The sequence below is a fragment of the Maudiozyma barnettii genome, assembly GCF_903064755.1.
Source record: "Maudiozyma barnettii strain CLIB 1767 genome assembly, contig: KABA2_04, whole genome shotgun sequence".
NCBI classification, from domain to species: Eukaryota; Fungi; Ascomycota; class Saccharomycetes; order Saccharomycetales; family Saccharomycetaceae; genus Maudiozyma; species Maudiozyma barnettii.
Window position 1 is genome coordinate 635,206 of NW_024545241.1, and position 23,978 is coordinate 659,183.

Consider the following 23,978-nt stretch of genomic DNA (forward strand, 5'->3'; position numbering starts at 1 on the left):
ACCATTTCAACAAACAATTCACAACGATTACAACTGTGGATTCATTGTCAGTCGAATAAACTCACACACACACACATACACACACACACACATACACACACACACATACACACACACACATACACACATACATATATATACACACATATATATAATTACTATTATTATTTGCATTAGTATAATTGGATACTGCTTAATATTTCAACCCTTTAGCACATAGTACGAAATTTAGTAACACAGGTTTTAACTGAAATTGGAAAGAGGAATAATATGAGTGGCAGATACTTACAATACGGTAAAGCTGGTATTTTAATAACGAGGAACATTACCAATTCTTCGATTATAAGAGCTGGTGCTACGGCTACATCAACATCGACAACAAGTAGCTTTAAAAAGGTAACCCCAACTCCAACAACTGCATCCACCACATTGAAAGGTTACAATACTACTTTAAATAGCAGCCTTAAGGGGAAAGTTCTTCAAGAAAATACAAATGCTAGCACCATAGAGAACCTACCATCCAGGAATGAAAACGATATTGATTGGACCAAGTCATGGTACGGTATAGGGATGAAACCATTTGTGGAATCAATCCAAGAAAAGTTGTTACAACCATTGGAAGCCAATGATATCGAAATCAAACCAGATGGTTTATTGTATTTACCAGAAATTAAATACCGTCGTATATTAAACAAAGCTTTTGGAGCCGGTGGTTGGGGGTTAGTCCCCAGATCCGAGACTATCGTCACCTCAAGTTTAGTAACAAGAGAATATGGCCTAATATGTAATGGACAATTAGTTGGTGTTGCCCGTGGTGAACAGGACTATTTCAATGATACCGGTATTCCAACAGCTACAGAAGGTTGTAAGAGTAATGCTTTAATGAGATGTTGTAAAGATCTTGGGATAGGGTCTGAATTATGGGATCCTGTCTTTATAAAGAAATACAAAGAAACACAATGTATTGATAAGTTTGTCGAACATATTGCTACAAAGAAAAAGAAGAAAATTTGGCTAAGAAAAGATAGAAAAGTAGAATATCCTTATAAATAGAAGAGTAGAACCAATAACAATTTAACTTCCAAAAATCTATAAATCTTATAAATAATTTTCAAAGTGATACAATATCACTTTATTCAATTACCTCCTACAGCGACAGGTATCACCAAAATACAACTGACAAGAGAGGCGAGGTCAACCATTTCGGTTCCAAGTTTTAGTTTTTCTAGACTAACTAGATGTTTCTATAAATATTCTTTATTGTTAAAAGAACTGTTTCTTTCTTTCTATATAATCTGTTTCTATTTATCTCGAGATGACTTATCTGGGCGGCAGCTGCGGCGATAGGGCAGGTCGCCGTGAAGCACTACGGATGGGGAAGATAAAGAGAGAAGCAACTTTTGACGTCCCCTTATCAACAGATAAGAAACTTGGGAAATAACATATTTAAAACACAAATCTTTTACTATTAGTTTACTTATCCATATATAACCATAACATTCTAGTTTATATTAATAAAGTGTTTAGAATAAATCATATTTATTAACTTTAACCGATAGTACACGTCGAATAATGATAGTTTTTAAGACGTTTGGCCTTTGTACGCTGTTTGGACTGACTACCGCTCAAATACAGCAAAATATCCAGAATTCACTTAGTGTCCATGATGAAGAACCACTTTTGAGAGGACTTAAACTAGGAGAGTTGAACTTTATACATACCACAGACACACACGGCTGGTATGGTTCTCATAAAGCTCAATCTGATTATGATGCAGACTGGGGTGATTTCATATCGTTTATTCAACATTTCAGGAACAATAGAATACATGGTAACAAACTGATTAAGAGAGACCTGCTAGTGATTGACACTGGTGATAAACATGATGGAAATGGGTTAACAGATGCAACATCTCCTAATGGATTGGAAGCTAACGAGATATTTAATTCCTTAGACTACGATTTGCTAACTTTAGGAAATCATGAGCTATACTCAGCAGAAAGAGCTGTATTTGAGTACTATACTACAGCGATGTCATATAGATTCAAAGATAAATATATATCTAGTAATGTCAATTTCATTACGGCGACAGGTGACGAAGTACCCTTTGGGAATAAATGGCGTTATTTTGTCACACCTTACACAAGACATAGAATTCTAGCTCTATCATTTATATTCAATTTCAAGACTCCAAATTCAAGAGCTAAAGTTACACCATTAGTGGAAGAAATCAAGAAAGAATGGTTCTTACAATTGATTAATAAGTATCCATCAAACAAGATCGATGTACTTCTTGTTTTTGGTCATTTATCTGCAACAGATCCTGTAGAGCATGAAATTAATTATTTGTACGATGTATTAAGATCATTTTATCCTGACACGGTGATTCAATTCTTTGGAGGACATAGTCATATCAGAGATTTTGTAAAATTTGATGATCGGTCTACGTGCTTACAAAGTGGTAGATTTTCGGATACGGTTGGGTTTATTTCTATCAATAATATCAAATCTAAACATTCAGAACCAATATTCTTTAGACGCTACCTCGATTTCAATAAGAGATCCTTCAAATTCCATGCGAAGACAAAACACTTATCTACAAAAGTTGGTAACTACGTTTCTTCAAAGATTAATGTATTAAGGACTATTCTAGATCTGGATCACCAATACGGGATTGTCCCACAAACTTATTATATGATGGCAAGACCATTGGATTCAGAATCAAATATTTATTATCTATTCAAATCTGAAATTTTATTAAGCTTAAATTCTAGTATCACTGATCCGGCTATTGGCAGGATGATTATGATTAACACAGGGGCCATAAGGTATGATCTATACAAAGGCCCATTTACGAAGGACTCAGAATATATCGTATTACCGTTCGAGAATACTTGGAACTATATGATTTTACCTTTAAAAATTGCCTCTAGAATTGAGGAGTTTTTAAACGAATATCCGTATGTTATGAAAATGTTATCTCCGCCAGAGGTATTCCAGAATAATATATTAATTAAGAAGAACGAAATCGATTGCCCTGTTGTTGATAAACCTGATCTGTCGGAAGGGTATACCACTGTTGATGATTTTGGTTGTGATGGAGACGATACGCCACACAACACCCAAATATTATACAACGTTCCAAATGTGATACAATCAAATCAATTGGTTAGTACCAATCCAGATTCTCTGATCCATTTTATCTTTGTTAGTTTCCTTACTGACGATATATTACAAGCCGTGAATTCAATTGGTTCAGACATATCCCCAGGTTTCCAAAATTATACATCTGTTGATGTAAATATTTACGGTGGACAATCTGCGAAACAATTATTACGGGAATATATCATCCAAATATCCCAAACACAGGATAAATAACCTATTCATTTATTTAACCTTTTGCTAGTACTATCACCATTTTTATGCTAGCTAAGTTGAACATATCCATTTTCAAGACTTGCATTAAAATATACATATTCATTATACTTTTAAAATTGCTTTATCTACTACATATAACATACGTATATCTATATTTCGATTTTATTAATTCATTATCCTTTTCGTAGTTAGTAAAAGTAATAATGGAAGTTGAGAATTATTGATTTAAATTTTTATTGTTTTGTATATATGAGGTTACATGAAAACTATATTATTGTTGAAGGTAAAAAGAGAAAAACACAACTCTGTATGTATGGTACATAAGTTAAAGATAACTTATAAACCAGATTGAGCTCTTCTTCTGTCACGTTCTTCAGCAATGGTTAGCTTGATACCCTTACCCTTTGGTAGGGAAATGTATGGCTTACCTTGTTCACCAATGATGAAAACATTGTTTAATCTGGTGACGAAAGTGTTGTCTAGAGAATCCTTGATGTGGACTAAGTCGAAACCACCATCGTGTCTTTCCTTGTGGACAATAGTACCAATTCTACCCATGTTACGACCACCGGTAACGTAAACTAGCTTACCAGCATCGAACTTGATGAAGTCAGTGATCTTACCAGTAGCAAGGTCGATCTTGACAGTGTCGTTAACCTTGATAGCTGGATCTGGGTATCTGATGGTTCTACCGTCGTGAGTAACAACGTATGGAACACCCTTCTTACCTAGTTGGACCTTCTTGACCTTACCTAGCTTGTAAGAAGCTTCTTCATCAGTGATTCTGTGAACAGCGAATCTACCCTTGACGTCGTAGACTAATCTGAAGTTTTCGTTGGTGGCATCTAGAGTGATGACATCCATGAAACCAGCTGGGTAAGTAGCATCGGTTCTAACCTTACCGTCAACCTTAACATGACGTTGCATCATGATAGCCTTGACTTCACGACCGTTTAAGGCATACTTTAATCTGTTTCTTAAGAAAACGATTAATGGCAAAGATTCACCTAGCTTATGTGGACCAGCAGATGGTCTTGGGGCATAACAACCAGATAGTTTGTCTAACAACCAATGGTGTGGAGCTGCAAGTCTTTTTAGATGCTTCTTTGGACCTCTAGCCATATTGTCTTATATTATTATTACTGGTCTTCTTTTAGTTGATACAAAGTAAATTATAACTTAATTAATTTTTAATCAAATTCTTAAGTAGTAGTTGTTTTAAAAGTAAAACCTCTATATTACTATTGGTGAATGAAAGAGTTTATTGTGAATTTGTTAGTGAAAGCAGAGACTAAACACTAGTGTAAACGTAATTTAGTGTGATGGAAATTTTGCAGACTGCTCCAATTGCTTGCTTACCATATGTTACTCCATAATCAACTGTAATTAGCGTCTATGCATGATTGTGTTGGCTGAAAATAAAATAAAAATTGCGTTTCATATTGATCTTTGATTTTCTGTATTATCGCGCAGAGTGCCAATAATATCTTGTATTTCGGTATTATTCAAAAACTGAAAAATATTTTTGAAAAGTGGAAAAACAAATTAGTGGGTGTCTTGATGTTGAAAACCAAGAAAATGTAAGGATGTAAAAATAAAGTCATAAATATATATATATAATTAACTTTTGATATTATCTCAAATTTGTGAGACACACAACAAAAGTCCATTGCTAGAGACATTAAAATATACTGCTATATGCTTGTATATTTCTATAAATTTTTTATTGGTATTAAAATACTCCCTCTATAGATATATTTATTTGCTAGTTTTATAACTAATATAATATTAGATTTGAGAGTCATTATTTAATATTACATTTAAAGTAGAACAAGACTGTAATAGTTTCGAGCAAGTGATTGTGTTTTCCAAACCCAAATATTAGTTACATTAAAAGATTGCCACTTTCCTCTTAAAGTGTAAAGTATGGCTACCTGTACATTACGTTGCTGATTTACTTTATATTAAGCATGTATTTCTTTAACAAATTGTTCTCTTAACTATCGCCAAAAGTGACATTGAAAGCCCGAATCGTTAAATCTCAAAGGAAAAAATTAAGCAAGTCGCATCGTTAAATGCAATTTACGTAATAAAGTGAAAAATAAAAACAAGCACGATAATAATGTAAATCAGGTTACTTATTGACAACATGTAAAAAACGGTTACGGAATCTATAAAGCATTAAAGAAATAGATTTTTGGTAAGCACCATCTATAACTAGGGCTAGCAGGGAAAAGTATGAGTAGTCGAATATGTCAAATAGTTAAGAACTTTTTCATAATCTTTATTATATTAACAACATTCTTCCAAAATACATATGGTTTAGACACTGCCAAACAAAAAAGTTTTTCTTCAAGTGATGAGCAAGATAATTACCTGGAATTCACTTTTACCAAACCTGAATTAAAACATTATAGAGATAAAGTTGAACAGTTTTTCACATTTGCATTAGACAATTATCTTTCAAAGGGTTATCCATACGATGAAATCAGACCTCTTTCATGCGTACCAAAGACGAGAAATTTTGGGAATCTGAATGATCTTGTAACAAATGATGTATTGGGGAACTTTACAATAACATTATTAGATTCGTTGACAACAATAGCAGTCTTAGGGGATCGTCAACGAATGAAAGAACTAGTGAACTTAGTATTAGATACTTTTGATGATTTTGCAATTGATTCTACTGTACAAGTGTTCGAAACGAGTATTCGTATCATTGGAAGTTTAATGTCCACTCATTTATATATTACTGATCCAAGAAAACGTGTATATTTAGGAGATGAGTATGACGGTGAATCATTATTATTATTAGCGAAGGATATTGCCGATAGGTTATTACCCGCATATATGACGAAGACTGGTCTTCCAGTATCTCGTATTAATCTTTTGACACGATTTAAAGAATTAACCGTTGAGTTCTTAAATGAAAACAATGCAGCTGGGATGGCATCTCCAATGTTTGAATTCACAATGTTATCATATTTAACCAATGATATGAAATATGAAAGGATTACTAGATATGCATTTGATAAGATTTGGGACATGAGAAGTCCACTTGATTTGATCCCAATGTCATTCAATCCACAGGATAGAAGACTGTATTCTACGATGACCGGTGTTGGTGCATCGATTGATTCATTTTTTGAATATGCATTAAAGGGCTCAATTTTATTTGATGATGACTCATTATATGAAATATGGGATACCGCATACAATGCATTGAAAGTCAATTGTAGAGGAGATTGGCTGTATTATAATGTCGATACACATAGTGGTCAACTAATGACTTATTGGATCGATGCACTAAGTGGATTCTTCCCAGGTTTACAAACGTTAAGTGGGGACTTAGAAGATGCTATACCAAAACATTTATTATTCATGAATCTATGGGATACATTTGGTGGAATCCCTGAAAGATGGTCCTTTGATATCAGTAACATAATATCGGCCTCGAAAACGTCTTCACCATATGATCAACTACCAAAATATCAAAAGATGGAACAAGGGAAAGAATCCCAGGAGACGTTACGTAAACGGAATATACCATTAGAATGGTATCCATTACGTCCTGAGTTCATCGAATCCACATATTTCCTATATCGAGCTACCAAGGATCCATTCTATCTTAATATTGGGGTACGAATAATTAAGGATCTCGAAGAACGATTCATGGGTCCCTGTGGGTTTTCTGGGATTCAAAACTTATATAGCGGAGAGAAGCAAGATCGAATGGAATCGTTTGTGTTAAGTGAAACGTTGAAGTATTTATATTTGTTATTTGACGAGGACAATGAAATACATAGTACGAGAGATAATGTTATATTTAGTACGGAGGGTCATCCATTATGGTTAAGACCTGATATCAAAAGAAGATATAAGATGGAAAGTTACTTCAATGATACGACCTGGATAAACCATTTACAAATGTGTGAGACAGAAGAAATTCAATATCTTGAAAGGATGAATAATGAAGGTAGTGATGCTGAGAAAGGGTTTTTCCAATTCGCGAAAAGATTACTATCAGTTAGTACAGAATCATCATCATCATCTTCTAAAGAAGAAGAAAAAGGTTCCAGAATTATAAATGATGATGATCAAGATAAGATTGTAGTATCGAATATATTATCTTCACCATCTCCTCAATGCACGAAATATGCAATTTTTAAAAGTGACGAACCAAACACATGGTTAACTTATTCGAATATATTAAGTCATTATGATCAATTATTCGAAATATCGCACCGATATGAGGATACATTGATTCAACCTAAGATATTAATGGAGAATTATTACTTGCCAATGGCATTGGAACCCAAGTTTTATAACGTATGGGCCGATCCTAAATATAGTCAAAGTCGACGTCAAGCCACAACTATTGCTATGGACCTAATATTCATGTCAATGAATGGCACATACCTTCCACCAATCAAATTTGATGGCAATTCCACTATCCGATGCAGTACATTCCAAGGTAGACGGAAGATACGATTAGAGAAGATTGCTCCGCGGCTAATCGACTCGTATGGCGACATTGTCGATACATCTGCGTTTCAAGAGGTTCAACGCAAGGATGTGTATAATACTGGATGTGATACTACAGCAGAATTATACACGCCTTCATCATTGTATCGTGCGGTCAAGATAGATGGGGTAGATATTCCTAAAGGGTATCGTTTAGAATTACCTCATGACGAATTGTTTGTTGAACCAAGAGATGAGAACAGTTCATTAGGATTAAATTATGAAAATCAGATGATGTTACAATGTATACCTGTCATAAATATTTATGTAAAATGATGAAAAAAAATAAGATATCACAACAATAGTGTATAGACCCTGAAACAGACACAAGCTAGCTAATTCATTCGGGTAGGGGAATTATTTGACCATATTGTAATAACATTTACAACAAAACAAAACAACAAAATAAATATATCTAAAGTCCAGCTTTTCTTTCTAAAAAGTCAACAAAAATAATAATCCCCATATAGCTGTTATTTGACCAGCCAAAAATCCTGATATTTTGTTGTTATACCTTGCGGAATATTAACTATTAACTCCTTAACGGTGTAACATCAAAAAAAAATTTGTTTATCTTTTTTATTGTTCTGTTTTCGCCACTCACCATTCTTGATCCAAAACTGTATGCGAGATGCCCATCCTGCTTTATTATTTTGAAAAGAAATAAAAAAAAAATCAACTGTTGTCCCAAAATCCACAGAAACTACGGTAGCACTATTTTAATAAACCGATCAATCGACTAAAAATCCGGACCGATGAGCTCATATTTTCTTTCTTTTTGTTCGGTTCAATTCGTCAAATTAGGGGAGACATCAGTACACCGCAGTGTAAATATACATAGTTTATATATGCAAATAGATAAGAAAAAAAAACACAACAGGCGAACAAACGACCATTTATGACATCATGCAGTGTTTTAAGTGGCACAATGTAGTAATAAGAAAGATTGACACGATAAAATATTTCCTAATTTGGAAGGGCTGTTCCCAATCCCGCCATCTTCCGTTTTTTAATTTTCTTTTTTGTTGTATCGTATCGTATTATTATAATAATTTGTGTGCTTACTACGGCGTTTCTCTCGCAGGTTTAATCCATTTAATGTTATTTTCTCTTGTGAGCATTTCAATTCCAAGGAGTGACGGCTGCATGTCTTTGCGATGCCCCGTCAAAACAGCCAAACAACTTCTCACTGAGTGCAACTTTCCAAACTAGGCCAAAACAAACAAACAAACAAACAAACCTATGGCGTGTTACATTCATTGGATGAGATGGGCGATGCTTTTTCTGTTTTTCTTACAACCACGCCTCTATGTCTGTGTGTTGGTGCTTGTTTGCTCGTCTTAATCTGGCGATCGTAGTTTGTGATGTTCCGCTTCGCACTTTGCTTTTTCTTCTCTTGCCCATTTATTGCTTTCCTCGAGGAAAGAATTACCGGATCCCATAATACCAAATTTGTATTACAATACAGTACACTCAACTCTGGTAAACTTATGCAGAGCACCATCTGTATATCCAAGATGTTAAGAAAAATAAAATAAAAAACTAGTTTATTTCTATTTAAGGGCATCCAAGAAAAAGAAAAGATTACAACAGACGGACAGACAGACAGACATACACATATAGACATACACATATATACACCACTGTACAGTACATATTACATACCCCCTACGAACTGACTTGCTTCATAGAAGTCTTCTTCAACAAGGAAAACAATCAACTACAAACTAATAATTATTAGAATAAAGAGACATACGTATATGCCGTACTATTAAATTAAATGCTTCACCTTGCAAAAGATAATAAAAGAATGTCATATTGATACGTTTATTATCTCTTTCTACTTAATTCTACTTTAAATTATATCAAAAACGACAAGATGAAATGATTATTATGAATGAATAATGGTTTCACATCAATAATATTTAAAATCACAATACTAATAATTGCTACCTTTACTCGTTTGTCTGGAATAAGAAATAAAGGGGAGAGAGAAATGAGATATAATATATATGTATATATATATTATATATATACATCTTACGTATATCTCTTATAACTATTTTGAAATATGAAAAAGTGAGAAATGAACGAGAGACAAGCCGTTTAAGTAATAGCAAACGTAAGAAAACTGAGCATATTCAATCACTCGAATGATATAGAAAAATATATACTCTTATTATTAATGTAATATTATATATAATTCTTTGTATGTGTGTCTATCTCTCTTTCAATATTAAACAAATCAGGAACCATTAAAATATAAATGACAACACACTCACTGCTATTGTCTTCTTCTTAGAGTACCAATAAAAATTTAGTAAATTTAATAAAAAAAACACAGACACCCAAACTCCAGTTCTTATTTCTTATTTATATATAATTATTAACTCATTCTTATTTATAAAACTTATGACGAGAAAACGAGATATCGATTTCATACGGCTTATTTTCATTACACATCCACCTATATCTATTTCTACTGTTAGGCAAAACGCTTCAAGATCGTAATATCCTCAGTCATTTTAGATTGGCTACCCTTTGATATATTTAATAATAATATTAATAGTAATATTATTCAAGTGTTAAAACTATTTGGTCACCTCTGTCACTCTTTAACATCTATTAATCAGTTCAATCAATATAAAGTTAAATAAAATAACTATCATATATCGGCTATCATTACTGCATTGTTTTCTTCGTCCTTATATTCACACTTGCTTTTCTTCTTACCTTTCTCTCCCTCTTTGGCAGCTCTTTCCATCCCATTTCATTCCGTTTTTCACTTCACTTCACTGCTCTCTCTTCCCTTTTTCCCTTTTCTTTCTTCTCATACTTAAAAGAAAAAGAAACAATCCTACTACACCGATACTACAAACAAAAAAACACATCATATATATTAATAAAAGTACCACTTTTATTAATATTATCTAATCTTTATTTCTTTCCACAATCAGATACACTCCCTTTCTTTCTTTTATTTTTGTTTTTACCTTTTCCCTGGCTCCCATTCACTAAAGAACTATTACTAAGACTGTCATAATATATATATATTTCTACACACCGACATATATATATCTATCTATCTTACGTTCTTCTGGTTTTTATTTTGATCATCACCTCCCCTTCATTATAAATTTATTAAGGAATAACTGAGTTTATTGCATTATTCTGCTGCTGCTAATATCCAGTTCACATTACATTAATAAAAGGGTTCTTTGATACACAGACAGACACACACACACACAATAATGAACTTCTTTGGCAAACAACAACAACAACAATCACAGTCTCAACAGACTAAAATATCGATAAATACGTCACAGGGGTTCTTTCCTAAATTCGGGAGCCAGACTGCTACTCCTACTACAGCAGTGAGTCAGAACTCATATGCTATGGGCACAACGGGATTATCTCAAGATGCTTCTAATACAAATACTAATTCCACCACCACCATTAATAATAATAGTATGATGGATCAACAACAGATGATGAATTTGGATGCAATTAATGATGATATAGACATGGATGTAACTATGAATAATAATACTACTAACAACAACAATATACCATATAATAATAATAATAATAATCATAACAGTAACAAACCATCAGGTTATAATGCCAGAGATTCATTAGCACAAATGTCAAATCACCAAAAGAAATTACAAGGAAATAATTCTAACTTACACTTACAATTGCAACAACAAAATAATATTAAAAATAATTTAGCAGCTATAATATCACCAAAGGAAACATCATATCCTGATTCAGATAGTATTCCAAGAGGTAAACTTGAAGTCACTATCATTGAAGCAAGGAACTTATCAACAAGGAAAGACGGCGCAGAACCTTATGTGGTATGCACTTTTGAAAGTTCAGAATTTATTTCTGAGGGTCCCGAATCAGTAGCTGTACATAAAAATGATACTGATAATAATCTGCATCATCATCATCATCATCATATGAATTCCAATAACATTAAAAACGGGAAATCGAATTGGTCATCATCTGCACTACCAGTTCTTAAAGAGAACTACAACAACACAAGACAATCATACAACAACGATACAAATTGTAACAATAATAATAATACCAATACTAATAAAAGTGGCACAAGCAGTAGTAGTAGCAGAGGTAATTCATCTGATAGAAATTCGAATAATAGTGGTACTGATAATGAAATTCATTCTGTACACTCAAATAAGTCTCTTAACGAGGATGCATCAAACCCAATATGGCATCATAAGACTACCTTTGATGTGTTAGGGGCTCATTCTGAATTAGATATCTCTGTTTATGATGCAGCCCACGATGATATGTTTTTAGGACAAATAAGATTACGTCCTAATATTCATGACTCACAATTTGAACCACATGAAAAATGGTACATGTTACAAAATAGAGTCCTCGATGAAACAATCTCTGGTGAAATATTAATTAGATGGCAATACAAATCAACGAAAAAGAGACATTATGGCCCACACGATTTCGAAGTATTAAGATTACTGGGCAAAGGTACATTTGGTCAAGTCTATCAAGTTAAAAAGAAAGATACAAAGAGAATATACGCAATGAAGATTCTATCCAAGAAGGTTATCGTAAAAAAGAATGAAATTGCTCACACTATTGGCGAAAGAAATATCTTGGTCACAACAGCTACTAATGCATCTCCATTTATAATAGGGTTGAAATTTTCATTTCAAACACCTGCCGATTTGTATTTAGTCACAGATTATATGAGTGGTGGTGAATTATTTTGGCATTTACAAAAAGAAGGTAGATTTTCTGAAGATCGTGCAAAATTTTATATTGCTGAATTAATCTTGGCTTTAGAATATTTGCACGACAATGACATTGTTTATAGAGATTTAAAGCCAGAAAATATCCTTTTAGATGCTAATGGAAATATTGCATTGTGTGATTTTGGTCTTTCTAAGGCTGACCTGAAAGACCGTACAAACACCTTCTGTGGTACCACTGAATATTTGGCCCCAGAATTGTTATTAGATGAAACAGGTTACACTAAAATGGTGGATTTCTGGTCCTTAGGTGTCTTGATTTTTGAAATGTGTTGTGGCTGGTCTCCATTCTTTGCTGAAGACAACCAAAAGATGTATCAAAAGATAGCTTTCGGTAAAGTTAAGTTCCCAAGAGACGTGCTATCTCAAGAAGGTAGATCCTTTGTCAAAGGTTTATTGAATAGAAATCCAAGACATAGACTCGGTGCTGTGGATGATGGGAGAGAGTTAAGAGCTCATGCGTTCTTCAACGATATTGATTGGGAAGCATTAAAACAAAAGAAGATAGCACCACCATTTAAACCACATTTAAATTCCGAGACCGACACCTCTAATTTTGATCCAGAATTTACACAGGCATCTACATCTTACATGAATAAGAATCAATCTATAGCTGCAACTCCACTTTCCCCAGGTATGCAAGCAAAATTCGCAGGCTTCACATTTGTTGATGAATCTGCCATGGAAGAACATTACTTTAGTAATAATAGTGTAAACAGAAAACTATTACAAAACTCATACTATATGGAACCTGGCTCATTTATTCCTGGTAATCCAAATCTACCTCCAGATGAGGACGTTATCGATGATGATAGTTATGCCAACGTTGATTCTAACGATGGCTACAACCACTTAGATAATGGCAATAGAGGTCGTATGAACGATCACATGAACATGGGTATTGATATGCATATGGACTACGATGGAGATCAACATATGGATGACGAATTTGTTAGCGGAACTTTTGAAATTTAGCTCTTCTTTTTTTCTCTTTATCTCAGTAACACTTAATACATGTTTTCCAATTGTTACGTTCCAGCATTATATCCTCTACATAATTTTCATTTTTTTTATTTCTCAGGTTTACAAATTAATTAATTTTTTATTTAATATATATTTTCGGTCCTTTTTTACAGAATTCTAATTTTATTATAAAATGGTGTAGCTGTTCATATCTTAACTAGTTAGAAGCGTTTAAGAAGGTTCTTTAATATGTTCCCTCTTTAGTGTATCAGGGTGCCATCTTTTATGTGAAGCTCTTAAGAATTTCGCTTGACAAGGAAATTTCAAAATCGCGCAGGACGAGACGAAAATTTTTTTCAGTTTATTATGCAATAACGAGCTCATCTCATCGTTACAATTAAGATGCAATGTCATCGCAAAGTACGCATTAAATACAGACAACTTGAATATATATTTACATTAATTTATAAGTAGTTAGCAACAAGCAAAGGAAAACCATTAGATAGGTTGTACACAAAGGTATTGACCAATTAATATTATTATTAACAGGATGTCATCGAACAGACAAAGAATTGTTACCTCAAGGGCACCTCTACTGCCACAACAAACCACTCCAGAACAACGTTATTGGAGACAATATTCATCGGCACAATTAGTCAAAGAGCATAATAGTGTTACACATATTGCGTTTAATCCAAAGAGTCCCTTTGATTTTGCAGTAACATCTTCTACTAGGGTCCAAATATTTTCATCGAGAACAAGACAAGTAGTAAAGACCTTCTCTAGATTTAAGGACGTTGTATATTCAGCAAGTTACAGACAAGACGGTAAGTTATTAGTCGCTGGTGATGCAACTGGTTTAGTCTCCGTCTACGATTCTTATAATCCAAGATCTATTTTACTATCTATCAATGCATCTACACATCCAACACATGTTACAAAATTCCATCCACAAGACAGCAAATCTTTAGTCACAGCAAGTGATGACAGAGTTACCAGAGTTTGGGACATTTCCCATGCATATGAACCCACTTTAGAATTAACAGGCGCTTCTGATTATATCCGTAGTGTATGTTTTGTCCCATCTGCACCACATTTGATTGCCACGGGTTCATATGACGGTTTAGTTAGATTATATGATACACGTAAAGAAGGAAACACACCAATATATTCGTTGAATCATGATCAGCCAATTGAAGATATAATTTCTATTTCTCCAACCCAGTTAGCGTCATGTGGTGGTTCAAACTTCAAGATTTGGGATTTAACTAGCAATAAAAAATTATACGAAAGAGGTAACTTTAACAAGACTGTTACATGTTTGGACTATGTAGAGAACTTTGACTCACCAATGCAATCTGCATTTATTGCCTCTTCATTAGATGGCCATATCAAGGTTTTTGATCCGGTTGACAATTTCAAGGTAAAATTTGGCTGGAAGTTCTCAAGTGCTGTTCTAAGTTGTGCTGTATCTCCAAGTGATGCAACCGGTAATAGACATTTAGTTGCAGGTATGTCATCTGGGCTTCTTGCTATCAGGACAAAGAAGAAAGAAAAGAAAAGCGCTATCCGTATCGACACCTTAGAGACTATCACAGGGAAACAAACAAAGAGTAATAACTTCCAAAGAATGATGCGTGGTTCGGAATATGAAGGTGATCAAGAACATATTATCCATAATGATAGAGTTAGACAACAACGTCGTCTTCGTGCATTTGAAAGATATATAAATCAATTCAAATGGAGCGAAGCATTAGATAGTGCATTTGTTCCAGGTATGGCTAAAGAACTAACACTAACTGTGCTACAAGAACTACGTAAACGTGGTAAGATTCGTGTCGCATTGTACAATAGAGATGAATCCTCTTTGGAACCATTGCTAAATTGGTGTTTGAAAGGTATAGAGGATGTAAGATCGGCTATTGTTGTAGCTGATTGGATCGCTGTTGTACTAGAACTATATGGCAATACCTTAGAAAGTAGTCCCGTATTAAGAGGCATGATAGTAGATTTGAGAAATAAGGTAAGAGAGGAAGTATTTAAGGCAAAGGAAGCCCAAAAGATTGAAGGTATGCTGCAATTATTAAGTAGTTGAGTAATCATTTGGTAGAGGAACATAAGCGTACATACATACATACATATATAGATGCAACATCCAAAAATCATATAACATAATAAAATTAGAAGCATATACGTAACGGAGAGTGCGTTCCTTTAAACATGAATATGTTCTATGAGATGTTTTAAATGTGTACATGAAGATCCTCAGTTAATAGGAAGGCAGGAGAGCGTCGGATCTTCAGAAGACGCCATTCTCTAATAACCTTCTTTTCTTTTTCTGCATTCTGTAATAAAGTATTTAAAGTGTGATTGTCCTGCGCAACAGTCTGAGTCACAGCAGTTTCCGGATATCCCATGTTTCTCAAGTGTTTCTGAATTGTTTCTATTTCCCTACCAAACACTAACTGTAAATCAAGAATAATGTGGTGAAGGGAAATTCTTGCTGTCTAAAATGTCGGGGGCGCTTGGCAACTCCCCCAAAAATATCATGTTGAACGATGTGTGTCAATCTGAAACACGAAAGTTTTTCTCCAAAAATTTCGACCTTTTTGGACAGTCACGAAAAAGAGACGCCTCTTAAAACATTGGGAAAACAAGCACGGCTGAAACTTAAGTAAATAAACAGACCATCATCACGTAATTTCTTAGAAGATCGTTTAAAAGTCGGAAAGGTGTTTTCTTCTAGGTCTATCAAGGTTTTTGATCGACTTCTCTAGTGAACGATTCGGTGGAAAAGTTGGCTGTAAAAACTAGAGGTTAAACTACATTTCTGTTAACATTATAGGTATGGATATAGAGTTCTTTTTAAATCTTCCAACCGATTTACGGAAATCCGTGTACTATCATCTGGACGGATCATTTACTCATCTAGAACCACCATCTGTCGAAGATTTATATAGTAATAACTCCATTGAGGTTTTGACTAACAGAAAGAAAAAAACAGCCTTAGAGAAGATTCTACTTGAGAGACTGTACAGTATTTACTCACCCTTTATTGATATATTTGAATATAATCCTGATATTGTGATTAAATGGTTACAGTTCTCGATATGGCTAAGATATGACTCAATCATCTTGGATTGTCTTCGGTTGAACCATTCCTATAGTGGTTCATTAATTGGTCCTATTGATTGGATTTATTTAGATACTAATTTGAAGTTATCGTATTTCAATAGAAAAGGTTTACTACAAGTATGGTATACACAAAATGAATATTTTGATTGGATAGTTGATTGTGAACCATTAGGAATCACAGATTTAGAAACCAATTATTTTAGGTTGAATATGGAACATTTCAAATTATCTAATATATCAAAGGCTTTAATTCAATTTGAAAAGAAAAAATTATTAAATGATATTTACCAAGTAAAATTTCAGATAATGGAAGAAAATATAGATGAAATCTGTGATATAAATGAAACAAAAATAAACAGCAGTAAGATAAATACATCAAACAATAATATTCTAGATAATACAAGGGACTCATTAGGATCGGGAAGCAGTAGTCTTTATGTAGATGATAGCGATAATAATGATGATAGCAATACTTCCTCTAGATCAAGAAAGAAACGCAAAACATACACATCTGAAAAAGGTTCAAAACAATTGGATATAAGTGTAGTAAATGTCCTATCTTACTTGAAAAAGATGAAAAAGCTTAATAAAATCAGTGTAAGAGGAGATATATTATACGATGGATTAATTAATAGTCATGGAATAAGAGATAGAAGAAATAACGCAATCAACTACTTAATAAAGAGAAAGATTGAGGAAATTGAAGTTTTCCAAATTTCTGATTTAACAGAATATGGATTATCAGATCTTACAAAGTGGGATAACTTACAACACTTATCCTTGATTAATATTAAATATTGTGACATGAATATGATAATATTCCCTAAGTTTTGTCAAATACTTACTTTAAAGAACATCACAAGTTTAAAATGGTTTGATATAGTTCCTGAGTCTCAGGGTAATTATTTCCAGAATAATTATTCCAAAACGAAATTACCTTCTTTAGAGGATGATCAAAATTTACTCATATATCATTATAAAAGAATGACTAAATCCAAAATAAGTTACAAACAAAAATTATGGAAAAATCTAGGGGCATTAAATAGGATTAATATTCGACACATATCTGACATTTTAACCGGGAGAATAATAATACCATTAACATTACTTTCTGAACAACGCATTACCCTTTGTGCCTGCCCCGAAAATACTGAAATCGTTTGCCTATAGAAAGCCATACCTACTGAATACTTATGCGCAATGACTGAATATATATGTACAAGGTTATATGTATTTATCATTATGCTATATGCTACGTAAAGAATGTATATTGACGAGGTTTTTTTTATATGTCCATTTCGTCTTTAATTTTATGGGTTTAAATGAATATTTGCTTTGAAGATCCCTTAATATCCAATTTATCATTTTCCAATTTGTAAGATTCGATTTTTTTCAGATCTTTGAGTAAATATTCTTTATAAGAGAACTCATCCGAAGATAGTAAAGGTTCAACATCAAATAGTATATTTTTACCCCTCCTTTTCCATTTATTGATCCAGGATATTGCTGCAGTAGTGTCACTCAACTTCTTCATATCAAACATGCGTCTGAATATGGTGTAAATATCATTTGTTGGTTTTGTTTGGTAATCAGGATACCAATCAACATTGGCTTTAGGTTTTTGTAAGTTCATGAGAAATAACAGATAATCAGCCTGCGCAACAGGATCAATTAAGGTTTCTTTGACACACCCACATAGAGCTTGGGCCAACATTCTAGATTGACTACTGACACGTCCTGGTAACCCAATACCGGGAGAATCAATTAAATATATACCTTGAGACGATTCTTCTTTCGAGATTCTAATAATTTCACTTGTACTCCTGGTCACACCAGCCTCATTACCTGTTTTACTTACTTTTCTCCTTTTTGTGGTATCATTTTTTTTACCAAAATTAATATACCGTAAAGAATTAACTAATGTAGATTTACCAACATTTGGCATACCTGTAACCAATATTCTATACCCCATAGGGAGAGGTACATTATCTTCCATTAGTTTGTTACTTTCCCATTGGATTACTTTCATTAGATTCTTTGTATCTGTAACATTCTTGCCATCTATAATCATGAAATTTTCATTCATATCTTTATGCCATCTAGTTAAGGTATTCATTAGTTCTACATTCTGCGGCATAAAATCCTTTTTGGTATACACAATCAATCTCTTTATCCTCTGGTTTCCCGCCAGGAAGAATTTGTCAAATAAAACATTTCTTGTTGAAAGTGGAGCTCGTATATCTCTTAATTCTATAACCATATTCAGCTGAGGGGCCAAATATTGAAATTTCTTCAATGCTTTAACCTGATGTCCCTTAAAGTCTGATAGTTGAACATTATACTTTGGGAATTCAAAACGAGGTACAAAGTCCGACAACAATCTTTTAAATATTACTGTATGATTTAAATATTTCATTGTGAACTTATTTTCATTTATATGCTAATATTCAATAAATATAACCTTTCGTATTGAACAAGTTAATGCCTTTTTATTTCTAATTACCTTCTTGAAAACTCATATATTTCATGAAATAAAGTTTCTTCACTTATTTTTCTCCTCCAGCGCTCAATAGTCTCGGAAATAAATAAAAATGTCTGGGTGCCGTATCAATTACAAGTTAAATTGTGCACTTTGGTATTTAAACTTTTTATTATTTGGATCTACTATATTGAGCATATTTCGAATAATCTGTTTATGTTCATCTGAAATTTCAACTCCGTACCTTAGGATCCATAATAGATGACCCTTACTAATGAACTTATCAATGACATATGGATTTTTGGAGTCGACAATAGCTTTAAGATAGTGATTCCACGGTCTGGTATCATTACCGAATTGAATTTTTTCTGATCTTTCTTCCCAAAACTTAAATAATTCGTTCCATAGTTTATGTCGAGATAGTATATCGATTATACTGATTATTGTACTCTGAGACAATTGAGGTATCATAGATAGATATCTAATTACACGTGGGAAAGAATCTAGCCTGCTACTATGATTCATTACCATTGATCTAAGTATTAAATCCAGAACTTCTGGGTTGTGCATTATTCGAGTCTCCAATTTAGTCCCTACAAACAACTTTAACAAACTATCAAAAAGTATATTCTCCTTCCGTAACAGCTTCCTGTTCCCATTTCTCGATTGCAAGCTGTTGGCTCTAGCAACCGTTAGTTTCATGAATTCAGTAATTTCATGTACAGTTATGTCTGCATTGGAATATAGTTTCAATTTAAAGTAGTTTTCTATAAATATCTTCATCGAAGTGATACTTGGCTGACTTGAAGCTAGAGTTTCGAGGAAGCCAAATCTAAGATCCCATAGTTCTTTATTAACTGATGCCGAATTTAACGGCCATGCCTTATCAAAAATATTTACCCAATCTTCCATGTTGACATTACTTATACCTGTCGAATTAATGAGTAGTAAAGTGTCGTTGATGCATTGTAAAATAGGGTTTAATGTCTCAGTTTTAAAAACAGATATACTGCTATTCAAAACGATATTTGCCTTTTCAAAATCTTGGGAATGTAACGATTCTTGTAAATTTTTAAGTATTTCTCCATTAATGGCTTTACTGGTTCTTCTCGATGAAGTAGAATATTGACGTGAATACGTAGAATAATGTCTTCGTTGTTCAGCCAGACGTCTCAAACCTGATAACACATTATTCTCCTCGCTGACTTCTAACAATTCGTTTGATTCTCCAGTTTTAGATTTTGATGTAAGTTTAGGAGTCCATAGATGTTTTTCATTTTCTGGTGAGTATAACTCTTCCAAGTTTAACTCTGCACGTCTTTGATCCGTCAAAATATTAACGAATATATTATCTGTACGGGTATCAACCATATACCAAGCCTCATTAGATTCGAAAGTATTGATGTTCCTTTTGTTTACATTCCATACGCCACCTAAATTATTTCTTCTTAATAACCTTTTCTTCTTCTTCCGCTCATCATTTCGGTTGATATTACCTTCGAGATAGGCCATATTTGAAAATTCTTGTTTGATTAATTTATTCAGTTCCACATATGTATTTTGACAATGTTTTATGGATTTTGCTGTTGCAACAACCATTAAATCTGCCATTTTACTAGTAACCATATCACTATTTCTCATGTCAAATACTAATATATCTTTCAAACCTTGTTCTTTTGCTAGAAAATTACATATCTTGATAAGTGATTGTGGAGAATTATTTGGGAACTCAATTTCTTGCTGAGTAGATGCTAATAAAGATTCCCTTTGTTCTTTCTGTTTAGTCATTTGCAAATACCAAGGGATACTATTTTCATAATTAACTTCATTTTGTTTCAATGAAGTATTTATAATTTCATCTTTTGAAATAGTAGAGCCAGTTGATTCAGGGACTGATTGATCTTTAGTGTTAGAATCTGTAGTGTAACATGCAGCTAATGATATTGTAGATTGTTTGAAATATACTGAACCATATTTTCCCAGAAGCTGAGGTATATACGAGGTCCTCAATCTTAACATTTTAAGTACTAATTTAGAGGTTGGATTGTTATATATGATTATGCTAATAAGGCTCTTGGTATGGTTTGAGATGTAGGTATTCCAAAGCTAATATTTGTTTTATAATTCAATAATAATAAATCCGGTGTACTATATTCTCTCTCCCTTCCTCTTTTGATTTTTTTGAAGGGACTTCCCGAAGAAGCATTGGAAATTTCGTTTGCCAGAAATTCGATGAGTTGATTCGAGCAATGAAAAAAAATAATCTAACTGAGGTTTAAGGTGAACTTTCAACAGATATGAACCTAAAAAAACTAATACACAAAGGTATATATCTGATAGATCCAGACAGCTGAAATAGAAAAAGTTCATTTTCTTTTTTTAAAAAATAATAATAATAATAAAACCAATATAGAAAACTGAGGGAGAGAAAAAAAGTTATATAATTACAAGTGCACCAATGCACATAAGAAGTTGAGGAAATTAATAAGACCGAATATACTTTGAAAGAAAAACATGAACCGAGGAGTGATTCTAATTTAAGTTCATTGACCCCTTAGTTCTGGTTGAATATTTTCATCTGAGATGTCTTCATTTTTTGACTTATCTTCATCTTCACCGTTCATATCTTCTTCATTATTCCCGTCATCTTCTTGATCAGGGTCGTTTTCGTTATCAACAGACGCATTCTGTAGGGAGACAGCTTCTACATCTTTGAAATGAGATGACAATAATCTCAATTGTTCTGCAACATCATGGGGCAATTTATCGTCATGCATATCGTCCAAACCAGCCAATGGATTATCGTCAATCCCTGACACCTTCATGGCTTGATCCATCTTATTACGTTTTGAAGAAGTATATCTCTCAAGATCATCCTCATCAAGTTCTTCTTGTTCCATATCTTCGTCGTTACCAATTACAGAATCGAACGTACGTTTCAAATTATTAATGGATTCTCCAGAAATAGCAGCTTGAGCAGCAGCTCTAACAGTTTTTTCATCAGCGAGGTCATTATGAGATTCCATATCTTCCTCGTTATCGTTATTATGAAGACTATTGGCCTCTGTATCCTTTTCATCCGAGAGAGCAGCATGTTCCCCGTTTGAGGTTGCGGCTTGCGAGATAGCTTGATCTAAGTTCGAAGACATCAATATTTCATTATCAGTCTTTTCCTTGGATTCTTCCATTTCAGTTGGCTCAGCTTTATCTGTTCCTTCCTCCAAGGAACCATTATGTGTTTCAACTTTGGCTTCTTCAAGTGAAGGAGTAGTAGAAGGCTGAGTTTCAATAGAAGCGTTACCTGCTTCCACAATTGTATGAACAACACGTCCAGATTGACCTATATAAGAATCAGGATTGACATCTCTATATTCACCTAGTTTCTTTTTCTTCAATACGAACCTTGCCTTATAAGTGGTAACACGTCTTGAAATTAAAGAAGTAAATTTTTTTGTAATATCTTCATTTATTAAATGGTATCTATGCTTAATGATATCTAACAAACCAGAATCATCAACAAATTGAGATACTTTAAATTTTGATAATGAATGATTACTCTTTTGATATATATCTTCCAAAGTATCATCGAAATTCAAATCATATTGAAGTATTCTTGGAATCTTTGTAAGGACAAATTTATCTAATGTTAAATTTTGTTCAAGTGAATGGTTATGATATGGTTCAATCTTTGTCACAATGAATGGTCCTTGAATGGTAGAATTATAATGAGCATTTGAACCATGAGAAGCTAAAATAATTTCATCAACATTAAAGGAGTCGTCTGTTTTGTTCAAATTATCCTTCTTAGAAATTTCTTTTGATGGTGCATCCACTTTAACTCCAAGGTCAATATCATTTTGATTATCTTTTTCTTTAGTAGAGTTCTCATTAGGATGTTGAACAGCGGCAACTGCAGCTGCAATTGCATCAGAGACATTTTGATCTGTCGCATCTGATTCATTATATTTTCTTTCATTGCTGTCAACATTTTCATGATCGCTTTCTTTTTTAACATCGTTATCTCTATCCTGTTTTACGATAGTAGATGTATTATTATTATTATCCTCACCAGCTTTAACATCGATCAAAGTATCAGTTTCATCATCTTGATTGGAATTGTTTTGGTTCTCATTTGTTTGTAATTCAGTGACAGATGCAGCAGCGGCGGCGGCAGCTGCAGCTGCAGCATTAGTAGAAGTGGCGGTTTGATCATTTCTTTGTTGAGAATGATTATGGTCATGGCTATGATTATCATAAAAATTATCACCATTAGAATAACTCAACAAAATCTTGAAGGGACAACCTTTCAAATGACAAGCATAAGTGAAATGTTTATTTCTATGAGAATTCTTTAAAATAATAGGGCAACGTGCTTGAAATTCATAATCATTAATTACATCTTCCCATGTCTGTAAAGTATCAAACTTACGCGGTTCCGTATCCACACTTGAGGAAGCAAGCTCAGTGTTGATTATAGGATGCTTATACTCATATAAGTTTGTCATTCTATTTTTTTCCCTCTCACTTATTGTGATTTCCAGCAAGAACTTCTATTTTATTATTTCTCTTATGTCGAAGTCCTTAAAAAAGACTAATGTTTAATATTATGACTTTCTCCAGATCTTTTAGTCTTCTTAGTAGAGAGTGATATTGTAAAAAAAAGTGTCGAAGAATATGTTTGTTTCGTTAAATGTTAT

At 33.3% G+C, this 23,978-nt stretch overlaps 10 protein-coding genes across 10 annotated transcripts; 6 read left to right on the forward strand and 4 right to left on the reverse strand.

The window, feature by feature from the left end:
* Positions 1–270: 270 nt before the first annotated feature.
* On the forward strand, positions 271–1,053 carry MGM101 (Mgm101p; the record flags this gene model as incomplete). The annotated part of the gene is made up of 1 exon (XM_041550338.1): positions 271–1,053. One exon carries the CDS (start codon positions 271–273, stop codon positions 1,051–1,053), a length of 783 nt encoding a protein of 260 aa, XP_041406272.1.
* A 519-nt stretch (positions 1,054–1,572) lies between these two features.
* Positions 1,573–3,378, forward strand: SMN1 (Smn1p; the record flags this gene model as incomplete). The annotated part of the gene is made up of 1 exon (XM_041550339.1): positions 1,573–3,378. The coding sequence occupies one exon, from the start codon at positions 1,573–1,575 to the stop codon at positions 3,376–3,378; it is 1,806 nt and encodes a 601-aa protein (XP_041406273.1).
* Positions 3,379–3,714: 336 nt separating this feature from the next.
* On the reverse strand, positions 3,715–4,500 carry RPS4B (40S ribosomal protein eS4; the record flags this gene model as incomplete). Its single annotated transcript, XM_041550340.1, has 1 exon — positions 3,715–4,500. One exon carries the CDS (start codon positions 4,498–4,500, stop codon positions 3,715–3,717), a length of 786 nt encoding a protein of 261 aa, XP_041406274.1.
* Positions 4,501–5,616: 1,116 nt separating this feature from the next.
* On the forward strand, positions 5,617–8,178 carry MNL1 (alpha-1,2-mannosidase MNL1; the record flags this gene model as incomplete). The annotated part of the gene is made up of 1 exon (XM_041550341.1): positions 5,617–8,178. The coding sequence occupies one exon, from the start codon at positions 5,617–5,619 to the stop codon at positions 8,176–8,178; it is 2,562 nt and encodes an 853-aa protein (XP_041406275.1).
* Positions 8,179–11,153: 2,975 nt separating this feature from the next.
* On the forward strand, positions 11,154–13,679 carry SCH9 (serine/threonine protein kinase SCH9; the record flags this gene model as incomplete). Its single annotated transcript, XM_041550342.1, has 1 exon — positions 11,154–13,679. One exon carries the CDS (start codon positions 11,154–11,156, stop codon positions 13,677–13,679), a length of 2,526 nt encoding a protein of 841 aa, XP_041406276.1.
* Positions 13,680–14,217: 538 nt separating this feature from the next.
* UTP15 (snoRNA-binding rRNA-processing protein UTP15) lies at positions 14,218–15,762 on the forward strand (the record flags this gene model as incomplete). Its single annotated transcript, XM_041550343.1, has 1 exon — positions 14,218–15,762. One exon carries the CDS (start codon positions 14,218–14,220, stop codon positions 15,760–15,762), a length of 1,545 nt encoding a protein of 514 aa, XP_041406277.1.
* A 752-nt stretch (positions 15,763–16,514) lies between these two features.
* CTF13 (Ctf13p) lies at positions 16,515–17,972 on the forward strand (the record flags this gene model as incomplete). The annotated part of the gene is made up of 1 exon (XM_041550344.1): positions 16,515–17,972. The coding sequence occupies one exon, from the start codon at positions 16,515–16,517 to the stop codon at positions 17,970–17,972; it is 1,458 nt and encodes a 485-aa protein (XP_041406278.1).
* Positions 17,973–18,120: 148 nt separating this feature from the next.
* Positions 18,121–19,218, reverse strand: MTG1 (putative GTPase MTG1; the record flags this gene model as incomplete). The annotated part of the gene is made up of 1 exon (XM_041550345.1): positions 18,121–19,218. One exon carries the CDS (start codon positions 19,216–19,218, stop codon positions 18,121–18,123), a length of 1,098 nt encoding a protein of 365 aa, XP_041406279.1.
* A 195-nt stretch (positions 19,219–19,413) lies between these two features.
* ATP25 (Atp25p) lies at positions 19,414–21,300 on the reverse strand (the record flags this gene model as incomplete). Its single annotated transcript, XM_041550346.1, has 1 exon — positions 19,414–21,300. The coding sequence occupies one exon, from the start codon at positions 21,298–21,300 to the stop codon at positions 19,414–19,416; it is 1,887 nt and encodes a 628-aa protein (XP_041406280.1).
* A 524-nt stretch (positions 21,301–21,824) lies between these two features.
* ABF1 (DNA-binding protein ABF1) lies at positions 21,825–23,786 on the reverse strand (the record flags this gene model as incomplete). Its single annotated transcript, XM_041550347.1, has 1 exon — positions 21,825–23,786. The coding sequence occupies one exon, from the start codon at positions 23,784–23,786 to the stop codon at positions 21,825–21,827; it is 1,962 nt and encodes a 653-aa protein (XP_041406281.1).
* Positions 23,787–23,978: the final 192 nt, after the last annotated feature.